At 46.0% G+C, this 20481-nt stretch overlaps 1 protein-coding gene across 2 annotated transcripts in view; it reads left to right on the plus strand.

Moving 5' to 3' along the window:
• The window catches only part of Smoc2 (SPARC related modular calcium binding 2), a 128798-nt gene extending 118707 nt beyond the window's left edge, over positions 1–10091 (plus strand). The window contains exons 10-13 of one of the 2 annotated variants that reach the window (XM_087651174.1): positions 2798–2900; positions 4639–4913; positions 6795–6835; positions 8787–10091. In XM_087651174.1, coding sequence (XP_087507300.1) covers positions 2798–2900; positions 4639–4913; positions 6795–6835; positions 8787–8804 — 437 coding nt within the window. In that variant the 3' untranslated portion in view covers positions 8805–10091. 2 annotated transcript variants of the gene reach the window in all.
• The last annotated feature ends 10390 nt before the right edge of the window (positions 10092–20481 follow it).

The raw sequence follows: 20481 nt of genomic DNA on the forward strand, positions 1-20481 counted from the left end.
TGGAAAAAAATAAATCGTAAGCATAAGCAAAATTACTGAAATCAGTAGTTTTAAATAAAAGAAGTCTGTTTTTAAAAATAAGAGTGTTTCATAGAAAGTGCAGAACACACTTCTTTTAAAAGATTTTTTTTAAAAAAGCAATCTTTTTAAGGCATTGAAAATGAACTTCCAGAGAAGCCATTGCAGGCCAAGGACTTCTGAACTCATTTCTGCATTGACTGGAAGAACATCCTCCTAGCAGAACTATCCCTAAATAAATTGACTGTCCTGTTAGATCAAGATTTGTGCTTGATCCTGACACTTACCCTGGAATGCCAGCATTCTTAGAAACATTCCATCAGGCCCCAAGACAGGCAGCTTGATTAAGAAGAGACATTGGAGGCATGAAGCATTAACCATGAGTCTTGTATTTCCTGTCAGCCTATGGTCCTGACAGAGATCTGATGTTTCAGAAGAACCCAAGGGCTCACTGCTCATGAGATGGTTGGGCAGGTTATGGTTGTGGGCATGGGAACTGGTGTCTGCAGAATGAATAGACTTCTGTCTACAACACCAGGTCACTGTGAAGCCATGTCTAGTCCCTGCCCCTTTGCCTCAAGGCAGGTCCGTTATCTTGGATGTTTGTCAGAGTATATATTCCCAGTGACACACTTTGACACCATGGTGCAGCTATCTTTCACACATGGCAAGCCATCACCTTCCAGCAATGGGTGGTCTTAGCTCTCTCTTCTGAGTATGTCAGTTGGTCTCATATCTGTTTATCTTGCCCTTTGGGAATGTTCTTATGCCCCAGTCCATGTATCACAAAGCAGTATGACTCTGGGCTCTGTAGTGGAGGCAAAGGGCTCTCAGATTCTAACAGGGAACAAGTCAGCTCAAGGTACTTGGTGGCCAATCAACAGAAACCTGGCAGGTACAGCCTGTAGATATCTCTGGCCCTTTGTCTGGGTCTCTTTCGCATATCTCCACTATTACCTCTGACCATCTATTTAGATAAGACACTCCCTTCACTCTCCCAACCCAGACAGCTCATGAGAGGCTTCCTGGGTCCTCATTTCAACCAGTCCCACCACTTCTCCTTCATTCTGCCCTCTTTGGACATGATCCACTGTTCTTTTTCCATTTATTGTTGTCTCTAAAACTATAACAAACATAGGTGTCAGAATCTAAAACAAATGGATCATCAGTTACCTCCTGTAAAACAAAATAAGGACTTCATACCTGGGCATTCATCCCAAGCAAGGACCTTGCTTGAGTTTGATTGTGACCAGACCCCTGCTTCTTTATGAGCTCTCAGTGGATATTCTCTGAGCAGATATGACCAATGGATACCTTCATCATATTTCCCTTTGAGTCTCTAGAGGCTAACAAGCGCTGGGGAGCTCATGGGTGTACCCCAGGATTTTTCACAGGCCTACCACACTTTCCTAGTATGCCTCCTCCTTCAAGGTTATCATGGGCCATCTGATTATACAGCAGGTGGTTAGGACGCCCCATTCAATGGGCCTGCTGCATCATTTCCTGTCCTTGTTTTCACACCATTGGTGCCCGTGCCATCTCCAGTTGTCCAGCAAAGATGGTTTTGAGAAGTTTCTGAAGAGTCAGTGACTACCTGAAGCAACCTCAGGCTTCCATTCTCTTCCTGGAGAGTGCCTCAGGGCATTCAGGACAGTTTGGTTCTGGCTTGTTCTGTAGATTGCAGTCCATTCTTTTAATTGAGCACAGAAGAGATAGTCTTTCTTGTCTCAAGTTCCACACACTCTATGAAAGGCTAACATCTGTTTCTGCTAGAATGTTTAATAAGTCAAAACAGACCTCCACAGATCCTTGCCACGGGCAGGCAGTATTTATCTGAATCATAGTAAACACACACACACACACACACACACACACACACACACACACACTACCACCACCACTAACAACAACAACAACAACAAAACCAATCCAGGTGTCTAAAGGAAAACCCTAAGACCAGAATGTCTTCAGCCTCACCAGCATCCTAGTCTCTCCCTGCCCAGCTGCTATAACTCAGGGTGAAGAAAATATCTCAGACTTGATAGACAGGTACCCCAAGTGCGGTTGAGTACAGGGGAGGTTGGTGAAGAAGCAGGTAAATGCTCTGTGGAAAGTTGATACCAGCATTGGTAAATCACTCTTGGGCTGAGATCCTACACGGTCAGCTCTGAGGCTCTCAAGTGTGAATGCCCGTGATCCCTGATATGTGTTGAGCTGATGTTTAAGAATGAATCTGCCCCTCAGGAGGCAACCACAGATCTGCCTCGTAATTGCTTCTAACTAGACTTGGGATTTTAGGAGATGTGTAACAGTGGCTGGCAGCTTCTTGACTCACTACCCTGGGTTAGATCTCCTTATGTAAATCCCACTAGAGAGAACTCGGTGACCACTGATGTTTCCAAGTGTCTGAGGCCTCCTGTAACAAGGGGACACCCATACATGCCTGCGTTGTGGCTTTAAAGATCAACCAGAGGCTAAAGCCTGAGAATTCTTAATCTCCTGTTGCAATTTAACAAATGTTGAATACCATGATTAATTGTTGCTGTGAGTCAAGGTCAACACCTATGAATTATAGCGGTGCAATTGGTTAGCGAGAGGTACATACACAAAGTGCCTGCATCAAATTGTCTCATTCACATGAAGCAAGTCTGACAAACTAATTTCTGAATACTGAGCCTTTTTTCCATTGTACAGAGACGTCTGTTACACTTTGTGAATTCCACTAACAGAGGTGGGGAATGTGCTTTTTTTTTTTTTTTTTTTTTTTTTTTTTTTTTAGGTTGTCCTGGTGCCAAAAAGCACGAGTTTCTGACAAGTGTCCTGGATGCGCTCTCCACTGACATGGTCCACGCCGTCTCTGACCCCTCTTCCTCATCTGGCAGGTATACTGAGTCTTACTGCAGAGCAATGTGATGGTCTGAAGCCCAGAAATCTGAAGGAATCTGGAAAGCTAAATTCTTCTTGGCCACTGGCCATGTGAGATCAGGCAGTTCATTTGAGTGGAGAGAGAGAGGAGAGAGAGAGAGAGAGAGAGAGACAGAGAGAGAGAGAGAGAGAGAGAGAGAGAGAGAGAAGAGAGACCCTCTAGAGCAGGAAGACACTGGGGAACAGCCCCACGCTTCACGTTCAGGGGCTCCTGGGTCCCAGAGAAGAGGAACACATTTCCTTTGGTGGATCTATAGGTTGAAATTGAGTCTGAGACTTATCTACCGGGTTTTAAATGCTTTGGAATGCTGCAGTGCTGCAACAACAACAAAAAAAATTGGCTTTTTGTTTTTATTTTTTCTTTATTTTTGAGACATGGTTTCTCTGTGTAGCCCTGGCTGTCCTGGAACTCATTCTGCAGACCAGGCTGGCCTTGAACTCAGAGAGCCACTGCCTCAGCCTCCTGAGGGCTGAGATTTACTTATTGTGGACACCTGCACACGTGAGACTTGTTCAGGTTCAAGTATACAAGTCGAGGCATCGATCCCGCCAACACGGCTCACCTAGAGATGCTCTTCTGTGTACACTGTAGACACACCGAGGCTTGGGTTCTGTACCATGGCAGAGCTTACAGTGCCTCTGCGCCCACTTCCTCATAGTACAGGGTGATGGAGTGGCCCAGGTGAATGGCTCTGGCACTTCAGTACTTAAACTCATCCCCGTGTGTTCACAGTGTCTCACTCTTATTTCTAAAGGAAACCTGATTTTAATGTTTTTGTTTGCCTGAAAACAATGACTTCCATGCCATCCTGATAACAGCTCCTGGCTGTCTCATGGATGCAGTCTCCTTAGCAAAACTCCCTTCATCTTGTGGTTCCTTTGCTAAGGAAGTCATAGGGGAGAAGGAGCACTAAGGGGAAATGTCACAATTGCATATGCCAAGGCCAAAGAAGTCACCTAACTTTTCGTACTTGTGGAAGTGACTGACTTGCCTTTTGAGTGTCTGACCCACAATAGCATAGCACCAGGAAGCCCAGTCCCTGGCAGCTGTTGGCCTCTGCCTGCTGTGTTTGCACTCTCACAGAGGAAGTGTTCATCTATACCAGTGGACAGTGGAGTCCACAGAGTCCAAAGTGATAACACACGTCCTCCACCTCAGGTGAGAGGCGCATGTTCTTACAGCACAGCTTCAAGGTTTGACTTCACAGCCTGACTTACCCATGTCTCAGAATGTACAGCTTCAAAAGAATTCCAAAGAAAACTGTCGAGTTACCACTTTATCATTTTTTCGATATTGCCTTCAACTATCCTCATCTATTTAAGCGTATCTTACATACACAGTAGACAGATTATCACATTAAAGTAGAGAGCCTGGAACTCTAGATGCCTTTGGTGGATGCCGGTATCTGAGCTACCTGTTGGCCTAGGGGAGCCTAGGTCTCAGGACAGTGACCTTGCTTTCAAGGCCTTGGGCAAGTGAATAACCGCAGTGCACACATGTGCTGCGGTGTTCCTTGTTCTGAACACATTGGCTGAGCCATTACGAATGGCTTTCCTACTTTGTATTTGAAAGTGGCCGTCTCAGGTAGTGCATCAGGGTAGGCATAAATAAGCGTTGGGGTGGGGAAGGCTTAAGCCAGAGTCAGGGAGACAGCAGCGTCGGCCTTCTACCTGATGTGGTTGTTCATCCTCTAGGCTGTCAGAGCCAGACCCCAGCCACACCCTGGAGGAGAGGGTTGTGCATTGGTACTTCAAGCTGCTTGATAAGAACTCTAGCGGAGACATTGGCAAGAAGGAAATCAAACCCTTTAAGAGGTTCCTGCGAAAGAAATCCAAGCCCAAAAAGTGCGTGAAGAAGTTTGTTGAATACTGCGATATGAACAACGATAAGTCCATCACGGTGCAGGAGCTCATGGGCTGCTTGGGCGTCACCAGAGAGGAGGGTAAAGCCAACACCAGGAAGCGTCACAGTAAGCCTTACTTACTTCACTGCTCTGCACTTTAATCATGCTGGGGTTTTGTGGAGATGGGGTTGCTTCCTGGATTTGACGGAGTCTGCTGTACAGAAGTATGGCATGCCATTGGTTATTGTCACCCATGTAGAAATGACCACAGGTGGTCAGCCAGCAGCTTGTCACCTGGCCAGGAGAGCAGCAAGTCTCAGGAGCATGAGCTGAGCACAGCTCTAACATGCCAACCTATTACTGTCTAATCACAGTGGCTAACTGTTCAAACCTGACCTCCCTTCCTGGTTTCATTAGTGCTAACTGACCAGCACAGTTCATAGACTGCACTGGAACAATCAGGCCAGGTCAGGGACAGTGAAATCGTCACCTCTAGGAAATCAGTTGTCCTGGTGGGTTAACTGACTTAAGCTGTTGGATGGGTCTCTCTGTGAGGCCTGACCTCTGTAAGTCACCAGATATAGCAGGGGTAGAGAGAATTCCAGGAGACATGAGTCCAAGGTTCTGACATTTGATTTTATGATTTAGTGACTGACTTCATCAACATGTTGGAGCACATGTGTGGAACATGAGTGCGTTTCTCCCTTTGTACCTCGGAGCTGTGTGGTTGTGGTCAGGGCAGCATTACAGTAATTGGCTGCAGGGACTTTAGATAGCCATCTTCAAAATAAAAAGTCATCTTCCCATAAATTAGCAAGAATCATTTCTTCAAGGCAGAAATCTAGCCTGGTCCCTAATTTAGTTATATAATGTTGAATGGTCACCATGGCATATACTAGAGGCAGAGATACAAGGAGGGAGACGTTTTGCCTTCCGGGAAACCACATGGTATAGATCACAGTTGGGATGGCTTCAAAAGGGGATCTGGGCTCAACATGTTCCTTTGAATGAGGTGGCTGTCTGCACAGGACAGAGGGCTGCTGGGAATCGTGAACTCAGAACAGGGCTTGGAGGCAGGGCTATTACAGGTGTTGGCCTGCAAGGAGGGAGTGTTGATGGGACATCAGGAGACTACAGAGCAGCTCTGGAATGGGGCTGCCTGGCCCTGGGAAGGAATGGGCAGGACTACAGCTAATGGGAGTAGAGTCCTGCTCTCCTTGCTGCCTTTAAGTAGTCTATTAGAATTCTGATCGGTCGCTATGGTTGGAGGTAGAGTCTGGGCTTAGGAGACCGGAGCATCTGGGATACTGGCCTGTATGTACTTGTGGGCCAGCAGGAAACAGGTATCTAATATTACCATGGAACCAACAGTGAATAGGGAGAAAGGAGGGAGATGAGACCAGTCCACAGGGCACAGACAGCAACTGTCCATAGCCAGGAGGGAATGAATGAGATCACAGAGGTACACGGAGGCCATTGCAAAGTAGGAAGGAAGGTTGGAGAAATCCCCTCTCCCCCCAGACTCTGGCCAAGGAGGAACTTTGGCCAGATGAGAGAGGCTGCACTCTGAGCAGAGACCCGAGTGAGTCAGGGGGCACCTGAAGTAGAGTGGCCATGTAGCACATGGGTGGGTACTTCACTGGGAGTAGAAAGGGGAGACCCCTAATCTCCAAGCCAAGAGCAAACATCGTATGAGTGAAATGAGACAAATCTAATGTTTTCTAATTTTAATACTGAACCAAAATATTTCAAAGAACAGAATGTGAGTGGGTGGGGCTCAGGCTCTCGCCGTGCTTTTCTTTGTGGTTAGGATTTGAGATAAAACAAGGCATTCTCCTAGTGTTACAATAGGACATTTGTGTTGTTAGACAATGTTTCCGTGGTGACTTACAAAAAGCTCACTCTTACAAATCTAGCCTCAGGCCTCTATGGATACAGTGTCATTCGATGACGTTAAGCCTGTCATTGAGGAGTATTTGACTAACAATAATGTCTTTTCCTTTCCAGCCCCCAGAGGAAATGCCGAAAGTACTTCTTCGAATAGACAGGTGAGTATGTCTGTGCTGCAGACTTTATAATATTCCGTCTACTTCAACTTTACAAGAGAAATCCAGGGCCTACGTGTAGGATTAGGTGCAATGGTCCCTTCAGAAAAACCAGACAGCCCAGTTAAGGCAGCTACACGTGAGAGCATTTGTAGCAAACAAACTTTCTTTGCCAAAGTCTGCCTGAGATCACTGACCAGCTAAGTCCTTTATTTAAAGATTCTGCCCTTTTTTTTTAATTATTTGAAATTCCAATTAATTTGTTAATTTAGCGATAGGTTTCCAAGTTGTGTGGTAGGAACGGTTAGGGAAGCTGGTGTTTGGTGTTTGTTTCTTAAATATTAAGGTGACAACTGGGACAGGAGACACTCTGCCCCTCAAATAACCCCCACTCACCTGGAGATCAAAAGAGGCAGGAGTTCATTTCACAAAGAGCTTTTCAGTTCCCAACGGCGTTAACAAACATTTGTGTTTCTGAGGCCACATTTCTAGATATGCAATTAAAGGGCACAGTTGTGGTCCCTGAGTCTCCAACCGCAGTCTAAGTGGGGACACTTTGCAGGGTTCTTTACCCAAAGCCAGGCATGTTGCGCTCTCTATGACTCTGGTATGTTATCTGTTTACATTGGCTGCACCTGTTTGATGCCGGGCGGAGGGTCCCTGTTTGTTGTGGGTTTTAAGTAGGGACCTCCTGTACACACCTTGGAGGGATTTCATTAGGGAAGGGCATGTGATTCATTTTCCTTTGTTTGGTAAATGTTTATGGTTTTAACTTTTCCAGTCACACTGCAAATCACTTACACTTGCAAAGGGGGCAGGTCTGAGAGCAATTACCCAGCTGCCTCCAAAGGCTTCCCAGGGGCTGTTTGCTCTTGCTAATGGCAACTCTTTGGCACACATGTGCCACACAATCTTAAATACCTCCCCGCAAACCAAGCCTTCCACTTTAGTGCTGTTCCAGAAAAAAGGCAGACCAGTATGGTTTCTCCATCTTTCTTATAGTACTTCAATGCACAGAGCGATTCCCTACTGCATGCTGTGGGGTGATGTCAGTGGGCCAGAAATCAGAAAGTTCTTTCTAGATAGCTTCATATCTGCTCAGCAAGGATCAGAGCTGTGCGCTCGGGTGTCTGGATATGGCTACCAAGGACAACCCTCTTCCGCAGAAGTTCTGATCATCTTCAGTACTGACTGAAATATGTCAGAAGACCTTAGAATTAAGACAAATCTTTCATTAGCTTAGAATAGAGGGCTATTCACCGTCTCGTGGTGTTACCAGAAGGAAGGAAAGACAGCCTGAGATTCAAAGTTTAGTATTTTAGGTATCAGATAAAAAGACTAACCTCGATTTGTGCAGATTACCGCACTTGATTTTAAAAAAAAAGATGGCTGGGGTTGGAGATTTAGCTCAGTGGTAGAGCGCTTGCCTAGAAAGCACAAGGCCCTGGGTTCAGTCCCCAGCTCCGAAAAAAAAAAAATGACTGCTTTTTTCCTGCTTTTCTTTTCTAAATGATTTTCTTTGAAGGTCCATTCAGTGAAGGACAGCAAGAGACCGTAAACACGAATGCAAACTGCATTCCTTCTTAGGTAAAAGGAGCAAGACAGAAGAATCGAAAGGAAATTTTTTTAAAATAGTGTAAGACTATCCAGGCTGGGGGCACACGTACCCAAGCTAAAGTCTGGTGACCGCAAGTTTAGGACTACCCTGTACCATGTAGTAGTCCACTTAAGATATTTGAATATGCAAATTTTCTCAGGTGATATATTTTCCTGCTGGTTTCAAGGGAAGAAAAGGCTTCCTAAACTACAGGCCCACTCATCCTTAACTGTAAAGTGTCCTGTCCTTTCCTGTCTTGTTTCCCTCACAAGTAGGTTTACCTCCAGGAGCGAGCCTTTGTCTGCATAGGGAATACCCAGACATCTTCATAAGATTATCTTCGTTTTGTTTTTCCAGCCCAGGAAACAAGGATGAATGGCTGACTACTCAAGACAGTTCCTAGACATGTGGGAATCTCCCTCACCAAAGAGCAATTAAAAACGAAAAACATATAGTATTTGCACTTTGTACTTTAAATGTAAATTCACTTTGTAGAAATGAGATATTTAAACGGACTGTTGTGATCTGTGAAAATGGAAGGCTGGCTTCGAGAAATTAATCACATACAATGTATGTGTCCTTGTTTGACCTTCGAGATCTGTGCTGATGGAGTGGGTTTTTAAATGCATTTCAGCTTCACTTCCTCATCCCTCTGTGGAGGGCCCGGCTTAGCCCTTTGCCCTATCCTCTGCCTGCAGTCTCCGTTGGCTTGCTCTTGGTCCTCTTGATGCAAGCCAGAGCCTACGTGTCCTTAGGAGTTTTCAGTGGTCGCCTGTTTCATGAGGTTTTGCTCTCTAGAGATGTCACTCAGGCACTAGCTCAGGCATAGCCTTAACTCCCAGTAGTGCCTGTTTGAGGCTGTGCCGTCAGACTCTGTCAGAGGACTCCAGTTTTAGCTTCCACTTGAGCTTTAGCTCTGCTCGAGTCAACCCTACTGTTAAATCTCCAGGGAGCTGAGTGGGCAAGCAGCCAGAGAGTCCTCCTTCGGACAGCAAATCTAACTCTGGCTGACTGGCTCCATCCGATTGGCCCAGAAAGGATACAGTCTGCCTGCCTCACTTCTAAGTGTCCGGGCCATCCTGCTAGGGACCATTGGAAAGGAAAAATGCCTTCTGCAGAGATCATGGACCACATCCCGTGGAAGGCAGAGCTAGACTGGATCGCTCCAAGAGTGCCGAGCAACGGGCAGCTGAGAATGTCACTTTGGTTCTGTGGGTGCCTGGGGGTTTGAGGGGATTCATCCAAGGCCCTTATGGGATGAAGGTTAGGAACTGGATGACCACACTGTGAGGGACGGGACTGGGCTGGGCTGTGTGCATAGTTGGCTGCCACTCTCTGACCTAGGTCGATCTGTACTCTCTGTTCTCAAGGAACACTTGCAGATGGGGCAGAGTTGGGGCAACTCTTTCAGATTGGGGTTTAATGGAAAACTGTTCATGGTCCCCAGCCTCTCAGTCTACGTCTGTGGCTGCATTGTGAACACACGTTGCGGAAGGCTTTTGCTCGTTTGAACTGTGTATAGGCAAGAAGTGACCAGCTCACATCAACGCTGTCTACCAAAAAAAAAAAAAAAAAAGTATGATCCTAACTGTTTTGGATAATCTTTTATATTGCTGAACTCTGAATTTAATCATTTTTATTAGATTAAAATATGCGATTAAACTGTGTTAGTCTTCTTTTCAGCATTTCACAATTAATTACTGTTTTAAAGTATTTTTTTAGATTATTCTACATGTGTGAGAGTCTTGCCTGTGTGTATGTCTGTGTACGTCATTCATGCTTGGTACCCATGAAGGTCAGAAGAGAGCATCAGATCTCCTGCAGTTGTAGTTATGGACAGTTGTGTGCTGCTATATGGGTGCTGAGACTGAGCTCGGTTCTTCTGCAAGAACAACAAATTCTTCTACACTGAGTTATCTCTCTGGTTCTTCATGATTGCTTACTGTAAAAAGTGTCCACTAGTGGAAGCCAAAGTCATGGGTGCTAGCCCAGCAGATTGGGGTCTGATTTTGCCTGTTGAGAGAGGCTGTGTGGTGGGGGACATGTTCTTCAACTTTTCTGAACCTTGGAGTTTCTCCTCCAGGACAGGAGTGCTGGTACATTCCCTGTGACAGGTGGGATGTATGAGTTAATAGTTGTGAATACCTCAGTCTGCCCTATGCGATACACTAGAAGTTTCTATGCCCTCACTGTGTGACAGAACCCCAGGATGGATCAACGCCACCTGCCCCATGCTGCTCCTGCTGCAGACACTCTGGACATGAAAGAAGCAGTTAATGGTGCCTTGTTTTATTAAAGCTAGTGCCGTTGCATGAGACAAAATAGCCAGAACCCTGAAGGTGACATTTGCCTTCTCCCATTCCAACCACCAGAACTCCTCACCACCCTGATGGGCTCCGTAACATCTCATGAAAATTCTTGAAGTCCCTTCCCCCTTCAGCCTCTTCCAGTATCTCCACTTCATCTTGGGTCCTCCAAACTCAGAGCAGAAAGACCCTCATTCTGAGCATTGATGATGTGCACAGGGGGAAAGGAATGAAAAGGCTGGAAGGGCATAGAGAGGAGAAAGGGTTTAGGCCAGGTTCTGAAGAAGGCACGAGAGAGGACAGAATGTTCGGGAGGCTGACAGATCATGGGTGAGGCAGGAGCTACACATGGTTCTGATTGTAGGGCATTAATACTGAAAATCTAAACCAGCAGCTGGCTCCCCTCTCTGCCCACAAGAGCTACATTTAGGATTGGATGCCTCCCCAAGAATGCCCCGCCACCATCCTCCTGTTTGAAAAGGCTTTCCTGCTTCCTCCTCATCCTACTTGGATGCCTTCAGAGGCACACTAAGCATCTCATACCTCATCTACACAGATGTCACACCTGGGCTGTTTACACTATCAAGGTGAAATGCCTCAGCTCTTGCTAAAACTGATGTGGACATGACTAATGTGATCCTAGCTTCCAAGTGCAAATCCAAATAGTGCAAACAACAAAGCTACTCCAGAAAGTCAGAAAACGCACATAAAGGGGAAATCAGGGGAACTGATGATGATGGTGAGGGCAGTCAGGATACTGGTATTGATAATAGTGATGGTGATTGTGGCAAGTGTTAATGATGGTGGCTGTAATGACGATGATAGTGATGATGATGATGATGGTGGTGGTGGTGGTGGTGGTGGTGGTGGTGGTGGTTATGATAATAGTGACTGGGATGATAATGTGATAATGGCAATGGTGGTAATGATGATATGGAAATGGTCATGATTGGTGGTGGTCTTGGTAGTAATGGTAATGTGATGTGATGATGATAGTCATGGTTACCACCACCACCACCACTGTCATCACCATTACCATCAGCATAACTACCCAACCACCATTACCACCACCACCATTGTGACCATTACTATCATCATGACAATACCATCACCATTATAATCACAGTCACCCACCCTCCTTCTGTTATCTAAGTAGGATGATGAGGAAGCAAGAAAGTCTTTTCAAATAGGAGGAGGGTGACTGATCATAACAGTGATGGTGTGGTCATGATGATGATGGTGGTAGTGATGGTGATGGTGGTGGTGGTGGTCATGATGATGGTGGTGGTGCTGGTGATGATCATGATGGTGGTGGTGGTAATGGTGGTGATGGTCATGATGATAATGGTGGTGGTAGTGTTAATGGTCCTGCTGCTGCTGGTGGTGGTGGCCATGTTGATGGTAATGGTCATGATGATACATGATGGTAATGGTGGTGATGGTGATGGTGATGGTGGTGGTGGTGGTGGTGGTCATGATGATGGTAATGGTCATAATGATGATGGTGATTGCAGTGATGGTAATGAATGATCATGATGATGGTGGTGGTGGTGATGGTGGTGGTGGTGATGATGGTAATGGTCATGATGCTGGTAGTGGTTGTGGTGGTGGTGTTAATGGTAATATTAGGTCATGATGATGGTGGTGGTGGTGGTGATGCTGCTGCTACTTGATAATGATGATGGGGGGGAGATGATTTTCATCACCATAGCCTACCCCACAGGCCAAAATTTGGAGTGCTTTTTGAGTAATCAGACATTTTTAGCATTTCTTCCCTTTTGAAAGATGTGTTGGCCATCTTTTCCCTATTTTTCCACAGTGCTACAAACAACTCCCTGGAAAACTTAGCAGCTCCAGCATCTCTGCTTTGTTTCTGTTCTTGCCTCTGCGTGTGGTCTGGGATAGCCAAGTAGTCAGGACCTTTTGAGCCTGGTTATGGGCCCCATGCTAGACACAGGGCTACTCTGGGCTCTCATCCTTTGGATGAATGTGCCTTGGGGCATCTTCTCTAATGATTGTGCTGAGACACAGTGAGCTCAGCTGCTTAAGTGCCCACTCGTCTGCCTGTGCTGCACATTCTGTCATGCGAGTCTGTCTGTGCTCACGTGTCCGTCATGTGAGTCAGTGAATGCCACAGGCTAGGAAGCCACAGCAGAGTGGAATGCAGGACAGAGCTACACTCCCGGGCTCATGGCAGATGCTCCACTTCATCATAAAGGTCCCCAAAAGATTTTTTTCAATACCTCACTTCAGCATTACTGCAAACCAAACAGTGGATCCTTCCTAGGGATCCTAGGGATTATTTATTATATAGTAAATAATAATTACATATAAATACTAAGTTTTTTGTGATGTGAAGGACATTCCTTGGTGTTCTGCAGTATTTCATAGTTGGTCTGATTAGTTCACGCTAGCTTGGATGTTTTTCTTTTTTTTAAATTTTTTTTATTAATTTTTATTTATATGAGTACACTGTAGCTGTCTTCAGACACAAAAGAGGGCACCAGATCTCATTACAGATGGTTGAGAGCCACCATGTAACCACTGGGAATTGAACTCAGGGCCTCTGGAAGAGTAGCCAGTGCTCTTAAGCGCTGAGCCATCTCTCAAGCCCTTAATGTTTCTCTTAACAGGACACTTGAGTCTAAACCCCAGAAGTGTATCAGGCTGCAAAGTACAGACCCTCCTAGCAGCACAGGTAATCCTTCTAAGGTCTAAGAATGAACCAAGGAAACTGAGCAGGACTGGATTTTGTTTCTTAGAAATTATAAAGGGAAATAACAATGACCTAGGAACTCGGTTAACTTTCCCAACAAACCCGAAGTCAGGCAAAAACCAGATGCATGGGCTGATGCAGCCAGCTGTTCTATGGTTTGCTCAGAGCCCCAGCTCCTGGTTTTGAGGTCTGTCTATATCTATACTGTCTCAAGGGCTCCTAGCAGTGCCTCAGAACCCAAGGAAGAAAGGAGGGCAGGGGAGATAGGAAAGCCTGTATATACTGCATTTTGCTTCATATCTGTAGTTTCCCATGCTTAGCCAGTAGAATCCTATCAAAGCTCTGACCAGAAGCTATGGCTTCAGCCTCTTCACTATCTGCTCCCTGCCTTCGATGAGACAGGGATCTGAGAATTGACAGAGGGGAGAGGCCTGCTCAGCAGACAGAACAACATTGCCCCAAGGCAGCCGCTCATTCTTGGTGGAGCAACAACACCTCATGATTTTTATCTATCTTATGTGTTTTATGTGATGTAAATGGCTCCTTTCCTGCATCTTGCCTCTGGATGCCTGAGTGCTTAGTAATGATGATAAGTGGGCCGCATAATTCAGTTCATGTGTGTTACGCAGCGGAGAGGTTTTACACGGCCTTCTGGTTAAGTCTTTCATTCCAGAACAAATATTTTATCCTCAAGTTAAAATTGAAATCATACCCAGTAAATAAATAATAAACAAATAGAAATACTAAGTTGTTTGCTATAAAAATTAGAGTTTTGACATCCCCTACAACCTGGCTTAATGTTCTCCCTGGTGGAGGTGGTTCCTCACAGGAGGAAAAACATATTCGTGGTACTTCTGAGCATCTTTTAGTGAGGCTGGACTCACTAAAAGGTCTCTGTGATTTAGTTTTAATTTATATATTCATGATCTCCCTCATCATTAAGTTCTATCACTTAATACTTACCAAAGTAAGAAGCCATCTTGCACAAGAAAATGGTCTTCTAACTTGGTGAGAAATTTCACTAATTGAGCTCTGCCCTAATGAATTAAATCTATTGCCTATTACCTTGTCTTTCAAGAAAAGGATTCTATAGAGCAAGTTTGCCTTGACCTCGTGATCTTCCTGCCTTGGCCTCCCAAGTGTTGGGATTACCGATGGATGCCATCACATCGATAACAAGGAAGTTATGTTTAAAAGTAAAACGAAATAAAATGGCCTGTATGGGGGGAGGGAGGGGGTGTCAGATGGCAGCTTGAATGTTTCAACTGCTTTCTGTAACATCAGGAAAGCAGCCTGCTGCAGCAGCGTCTGGCCTTTTGAGAGATGCAGGCTCACAGGAACCAGACTCCAGTGGATCAGGTTTTCTCAGTTTTGATTCCCTGAGCCTTCCAGTGGAGCAATCTCCATTTGTAACAAAGAGAAGAGCCCAGGTGGATGGCATCTCTCCTGAACTCTCCCCTCCCCTTCCCTCACTGGACAGACCATGACCTGATTTGGCATGAGTGGGGACTTGGCAGTGACCGAGCACAGAGAATCCTACAGTCGGGGAAGTGAGCCAGAGCCAACAGCTCGTACTTTATCTGTTTTCTATCTACCTGATAAGCAAGGAGTTAGGCTGCCAAAGACTGTTGTTGGCAGGGCATGGTGATGTTGTCCTGTCACCTCAGCTCTTGGGAGGCTGAGACAGGAGGATTTCTAGTTCGAGGCCAGGCCAGCCAAGCTCTCAAAGTGAGTTAGATGCCAGCCTGCTTCTGGCTAGTATTAAATTCCTGCTGTTTGAGTGGGAGGATGGGAGGGACCCACACATCTGCAGATGCCATGAGTTAAGAGGTTTGTGTAAGACGGTGCTTCATCTCTCTTGAGACATTGGGGTTTTTCTTTTTTGGTTCTTTTTTTTTTTTCGGAGCTGGGGACCGAACCCAGGGCCTTGCGCTTCCTAGGTAAGCGCTCTACCACTGAGCTAAATCCCCAGCTGGGGTTTTTCTTTTAACATGTCCAGATGGATGTACCTAAAAACACCTATTAGATGAAATATAAAGGGTTATGTTCCTTATATGAGAAAAGATGTATTTAGCTCAGACACGAGATTCAAGTCCAACATTGGGTGGCCCCATTCTGGCTCCTTGGGAGGGCAGATGGTGACAGTGAATATTTATCCCATATCCCAGTGATCTGTAGATTCCTCCAAAGGACCCGACTCTCTGAAGTGTTCTACCAGATCCCAAAGTACCATGGTAGGGGTCACCCTTCAGCTCCTGGCTTTTGAGTGGCTCTCCATATCCACAGCAAAGCCATACAAGATTTTGACTCATCGTTAATTGACAGACATGTTCCAAAATGGTGTAAATAATGGCTACCTTTGCATTGTCAGATCACTGGGAAAGTTGCTTCCTCTTTGTGGAGAGTGGCTTCCTCCTGCATGAAGAGTAGTTTCCTCCTGCATGGGGAGAGGGGGCTAGATTGTCACAGGGCCAGCTCATGTTGGCATCCTCAAAGCGAAATTAGGTCTCCACAACCACCATTACAAAGTCCACAGATGCTTGAAACCACTGCCCATCCCTCGGAGTCCTCATCACTAAGTCAGCACATTTTCCCCTCTGTATCTTGACTTTATGGTCTCAGTATGTCTTTAGGTCAATGAAAACGCTTTCCTTTTGCATTTTCTTTTCTTTTAAAGATTTATTCATTTATTATACGTAAATACACTGTAGCTATCTTCAGACACACCAGAAGAGGGCATCAGATCTCATTACAGATGGTTGTGAGCCACTATGTGGTTGCTGGGAATTGAACTCAGGACCTCTGGAAGAGCAGTCAGTGCTCCAAACCACTGAGCCATCTCTCCAGCCCTTTTTTTCTTTTACATTTTCTACCCCATCTTGTGACAGGAGGTGGAGATGCCATCATTCATGTTCTCTAGACATGAGAGAATTGCCAGGGCTCTTGTCCTGTCAACCTGGAGGAGCCACCATGTTCAGAGCCTGCATCCCTACAGAGGGAATGTGGGGGCTGCTTTCAATCCCATTTCATTGAGATGAAATGCAGAAGGACTAATAAAATAAAAACGTTTCTTTTAAACAAAATTTGGAAAGGAAGACCATCACAACCGGAGCTGGTTACCTTTAGGGTGCCAACAAGCCTTGTGAACAAATGCTCCCAGTAATGAGACCAACAATTCTTATTTGACTATACATCCAACGTGTTTTTAATCAACCAGACACCAATGCTTGTGGAAGCATACTGACTGACATAGGGGAAATGGGTGGGTGCCAAAGACAGCATTTCTATACAGAAGGCAGCAGGAGTTGGAAGAGACCTTTGGGTATGCTTTAGGTTGACTTGGGAGTAGGGTGTCAGCCTGTGTGAGCTGGCAATTTTCCCTTTAGTTTTGTAGATTTCAGCTCCCTTGAAAAACAAGAAAATCAATTTCGCCTCACAGGATGACATGTAGTAGGGCTCCAGAGGAGGGTCACATGGTCTTACTGCTTATTTCCTGCCTCCTGTACCCAACCTCCCTGTAGAGAGGTTCTAAAGACCCCCTCACATACACACATGAGGACTCCAGTTGGGACTCTCTGCCTTCTGGGCTGTTGGCCTGTAGCTATGGGTAGCCTTTGCCAGTGCCCAGCAAGGCACTGGTACTCCTGACTTGTGCCATCTCTATTTAATATGAGCATTTATCAATTGGGCTCTCACTGCCTTGTCTTGGACATGGAGATGCCTTACTGTCTCATGAAGGATAGTCTTCCACCACTACTACATTCTGCTTCCCACTCAGCCTCCAACCTTCTGTATCCAGTGGTTTGGGGATCAGCCTGCAGCCCAGGATGTGCCAAGCCCATCCTCTGTGCCCACTAATGCCCAGATGGTCTTCCCTACCCTAGTCTGGACCATGATGTGGATTGTTACTCTGTGGCCCCTTTGCAGATATTCCTAACTCTGTCACAGACCCTAGATAACAGGATCCCCCAGTGCTTCTTTTTTTACTTAAACTTCTCCCTGGAGCAACAGCAGAAAGATCTCAAAGGTGTGCCCATAGGTGTCCATTTGGATTTATAATCTCACTTCATGGGGTGGAAAGGATGTCCCCACAGTTACTGATATCACTCCTCACTCTCCTGTTTCCTACAGGATGGTCTCAGGTCTCTGGACCTAACAACTTCCTCTCTTCTCTCTACTCTCCCCTCATTTACCCCAAATACATGCTTCTGGATCTCCAGGCTTCACCTGCCCACAAGTCCCTTCTTTCTAAACATGGTGGGTGGCCCTAAGTACTTCCTCCCTCTGAGCATGATTCTCTGTTCATCCTTTCTATCGTCTTCCCAATATTCCCATCAGTTCCCAATTGAAGAAAAAGCCTACTATGAACATGGAGCCCCAAGATGCTCAGGGCCCGGTGATAGGGGTTCACGTACAGCAAAGCCAGCTTTATGACCTGGGCCTGGAGCACATGGCGGGACATCACAGGTATAGAACAGGTCCTAAGGGCCTCAAGCCAGCCTGGAGCCAGGAACTCACATTGCTAAGAACCGTTATACCCCTGGACATCCTTCTACATTCTAGTTCTTCCCAGTGTGGGAAGATGGGAGACAGATGGAGTCTCAAAAACACCTCTTCTCAGGATCCCCTATGGTGAGGAGGTTTGTAGTCAGTACCAGGCGGGAGCTGGCCATGTCTCATTTGCCACCCATGGGCACAAACCTGATGACCTCTGGCCTCAGCACTGACCCCTGCACAAGTCCTATGGCTTCTGTCTACAAAGCAGTGTATCTCCCAGGCTGCTCACCCACAATGCAATCTGTCACTGTCCACCAATGATGGGGGATTCTTCTCCATGCCCACACCTGCCTGGTTACCATCCACACACAAGGATAACTTTCTTCCATTCCACATAAACAGGTACTTTGTCACTAACTGCTCTCCATACAGCAAGTCCCTTTTGGAAGCCATCACATAGAAGTGCCAACCTTCCAGGAAACCTTCTTCCTCCCACAGCTCCATGCAAGACTTGTGTCAACCCCTTTGCAGCAGAGTAAGACACGTTTGCATTAACAGCTCGATTACGTGCAAAGGCATCTCTCTCATTAGAGCTGCTAGCTCAAGACCGCAGCTATGTCAGGGCTTGTCATAACTCAGTAAACGCATTTGCACTGGCTGATGCTTATTCTGTCAGCTGGGTACTTGGTGTAGCACATGCTCAATAAAGTCAAGAGGCTCACTGTGCTGCAGAACTCAGTCTTCCTGCAGTCAGGGCTTATCCTGGGGTGTCAGCTTTCACTCACAAGGACGTTTACAAGTCAAACATGCATGTCAGTAACAGAAAATCACCCCTTAAGCTCTCCATTTCACCCCATCACACTCTTCTTCATTCTTTTCATCTACTACAGTATCAATGTGTGTGTGTGTGTGTGTGTGTGTGTGTGAGAGAGAGAGAGAGAGAGAGAGAAGACAACCAGAGAGAGAACCAGAGAGAGAGAGAGAGAGAGAGAGAGAGAGAGAGAGAGAGAGGAAACATGGTAGCCAGAGCACATACCATGTGTTCCTGGAACCTTGGACCTCAACCTTCATCTACACTCTGTTGAGAATCAGAAGACATGCACTGAGCATTCCAGGTGACTTCGCTGTGGTCCTGGGCTAGTTCCCAATTTGCTCCCATGACATGAGCAGAATGAGCAGAGATGAAACCCACAGACAACTGCTGCAAAGTGAATGCCCGATGCAGGGTGATATGCAGTCCCCATTCCTGGTGAACTTTTACATTCTTTAAACATACTCAAACATTTTAATGAAGTGAAATATCCCCATTTCCTGTGGTCGGAAAGATGGCTTCTTTCAGGGGATTTGGGACTGATAGTCAGCAGCCACATGGTGGCTTTCACAACTCCAGTTTCTGGGGACCCAATGCCCTCTTCTGGCCTCTGCAGGCACTAGGCCTCTACACATGTATGCAGACGAAATAGACAAATACAGAACGTAAAATGAAAATAAAAACCAAAATTCACATTTCTTTTTTTTTTTATTAACTTGAGTATTTCTTATATACATTTCGAGTGTTATTCCCTTTCCCGGTTTCCGGGCAAACATCCCCCAATTCACATTTCTTAATATTTCACCTTTTCTTTCATGTTGTCACATAGTCCAAGTCAAAGAAATACTATGCCTGTTGCCCCTGTTGAAATGCCTCTGTGGACACCAACAACAGTGGAGTCCAGAGTGATCTGGGGATATCCACAGGCACGTTAAATACTGATTGTATTGGATGGCATGTCCATCTCCAAAGACGAGTTCTCATGCCTGAAAGGACAATGCATCGTATGTGTGTCAGTGTAGACATGAGCATCACTCGTGTAGACATCAGCCACACTTCCAAAGTGGCAAGTGCTTCTGTCTTTATGTGCTGTTCTGTGTTCTCACACACAGCCTTCCACCAGGAGCACTGCGTCCTGCTAACGGGCGGCACTGGTTCCTTGCTGTCATTCCACGTGAGCAGGGCAAGGCAAGACTCTGAGTATCAGAGGGGAGAGGCCTTGTGTCCAGGTGTCTTGTAGGGACCATGAGCAGAGAGGGTCACCCATCACCTCAGCATCTTCTCTCAGGTCAGGTTAGTCCTTTTTGCAGAGCTAACACTGCCAGGTCAGTTGTCATTGAGAATCAGCACAGGGCTCGCCTGACCCCCTCACAGGATAGAAACACAGCGTTTGGACAGTGTAAGGAGCACATTCTCCTTCATCGCTTAGGTTGGTTTGAGCCTGTGTGCCTGACACCATTGAGTTCACCTGCTCAAGATTTGCAGCATGGGAATCTGAGTCCTCACTGATATTTCAGACAGAGACAGAAGAGAAATCCCAGTCAGGCTCTGGTGAGAGTTCTCTTTGCTTCTAGGAGATAATCAATTTATACCTGAGATCTTACATAGTAGAGAAAGACACACACACACACACACACACACACACACACACACACACACACACACGGACATGGACATGGACACGGGGACAGAGACACAGACAGAGACACTCTGAGCAACCCC

This window comes from Rattus norvegicus, chromosome 1 (assembly GCF_021556685.1).
Source record: "Rattus norvegicus strain SHRSP/BbbUtx chromosome 1, alternate assembly SHRSP_T2T, whole genome shotgun sequence".
NCBI classification, from domain to species: Eukaryota; Metazoa; Chordata; class Mammalia; order Rodentia; family Muridae; genus Rattus; species Rattus norvegicus.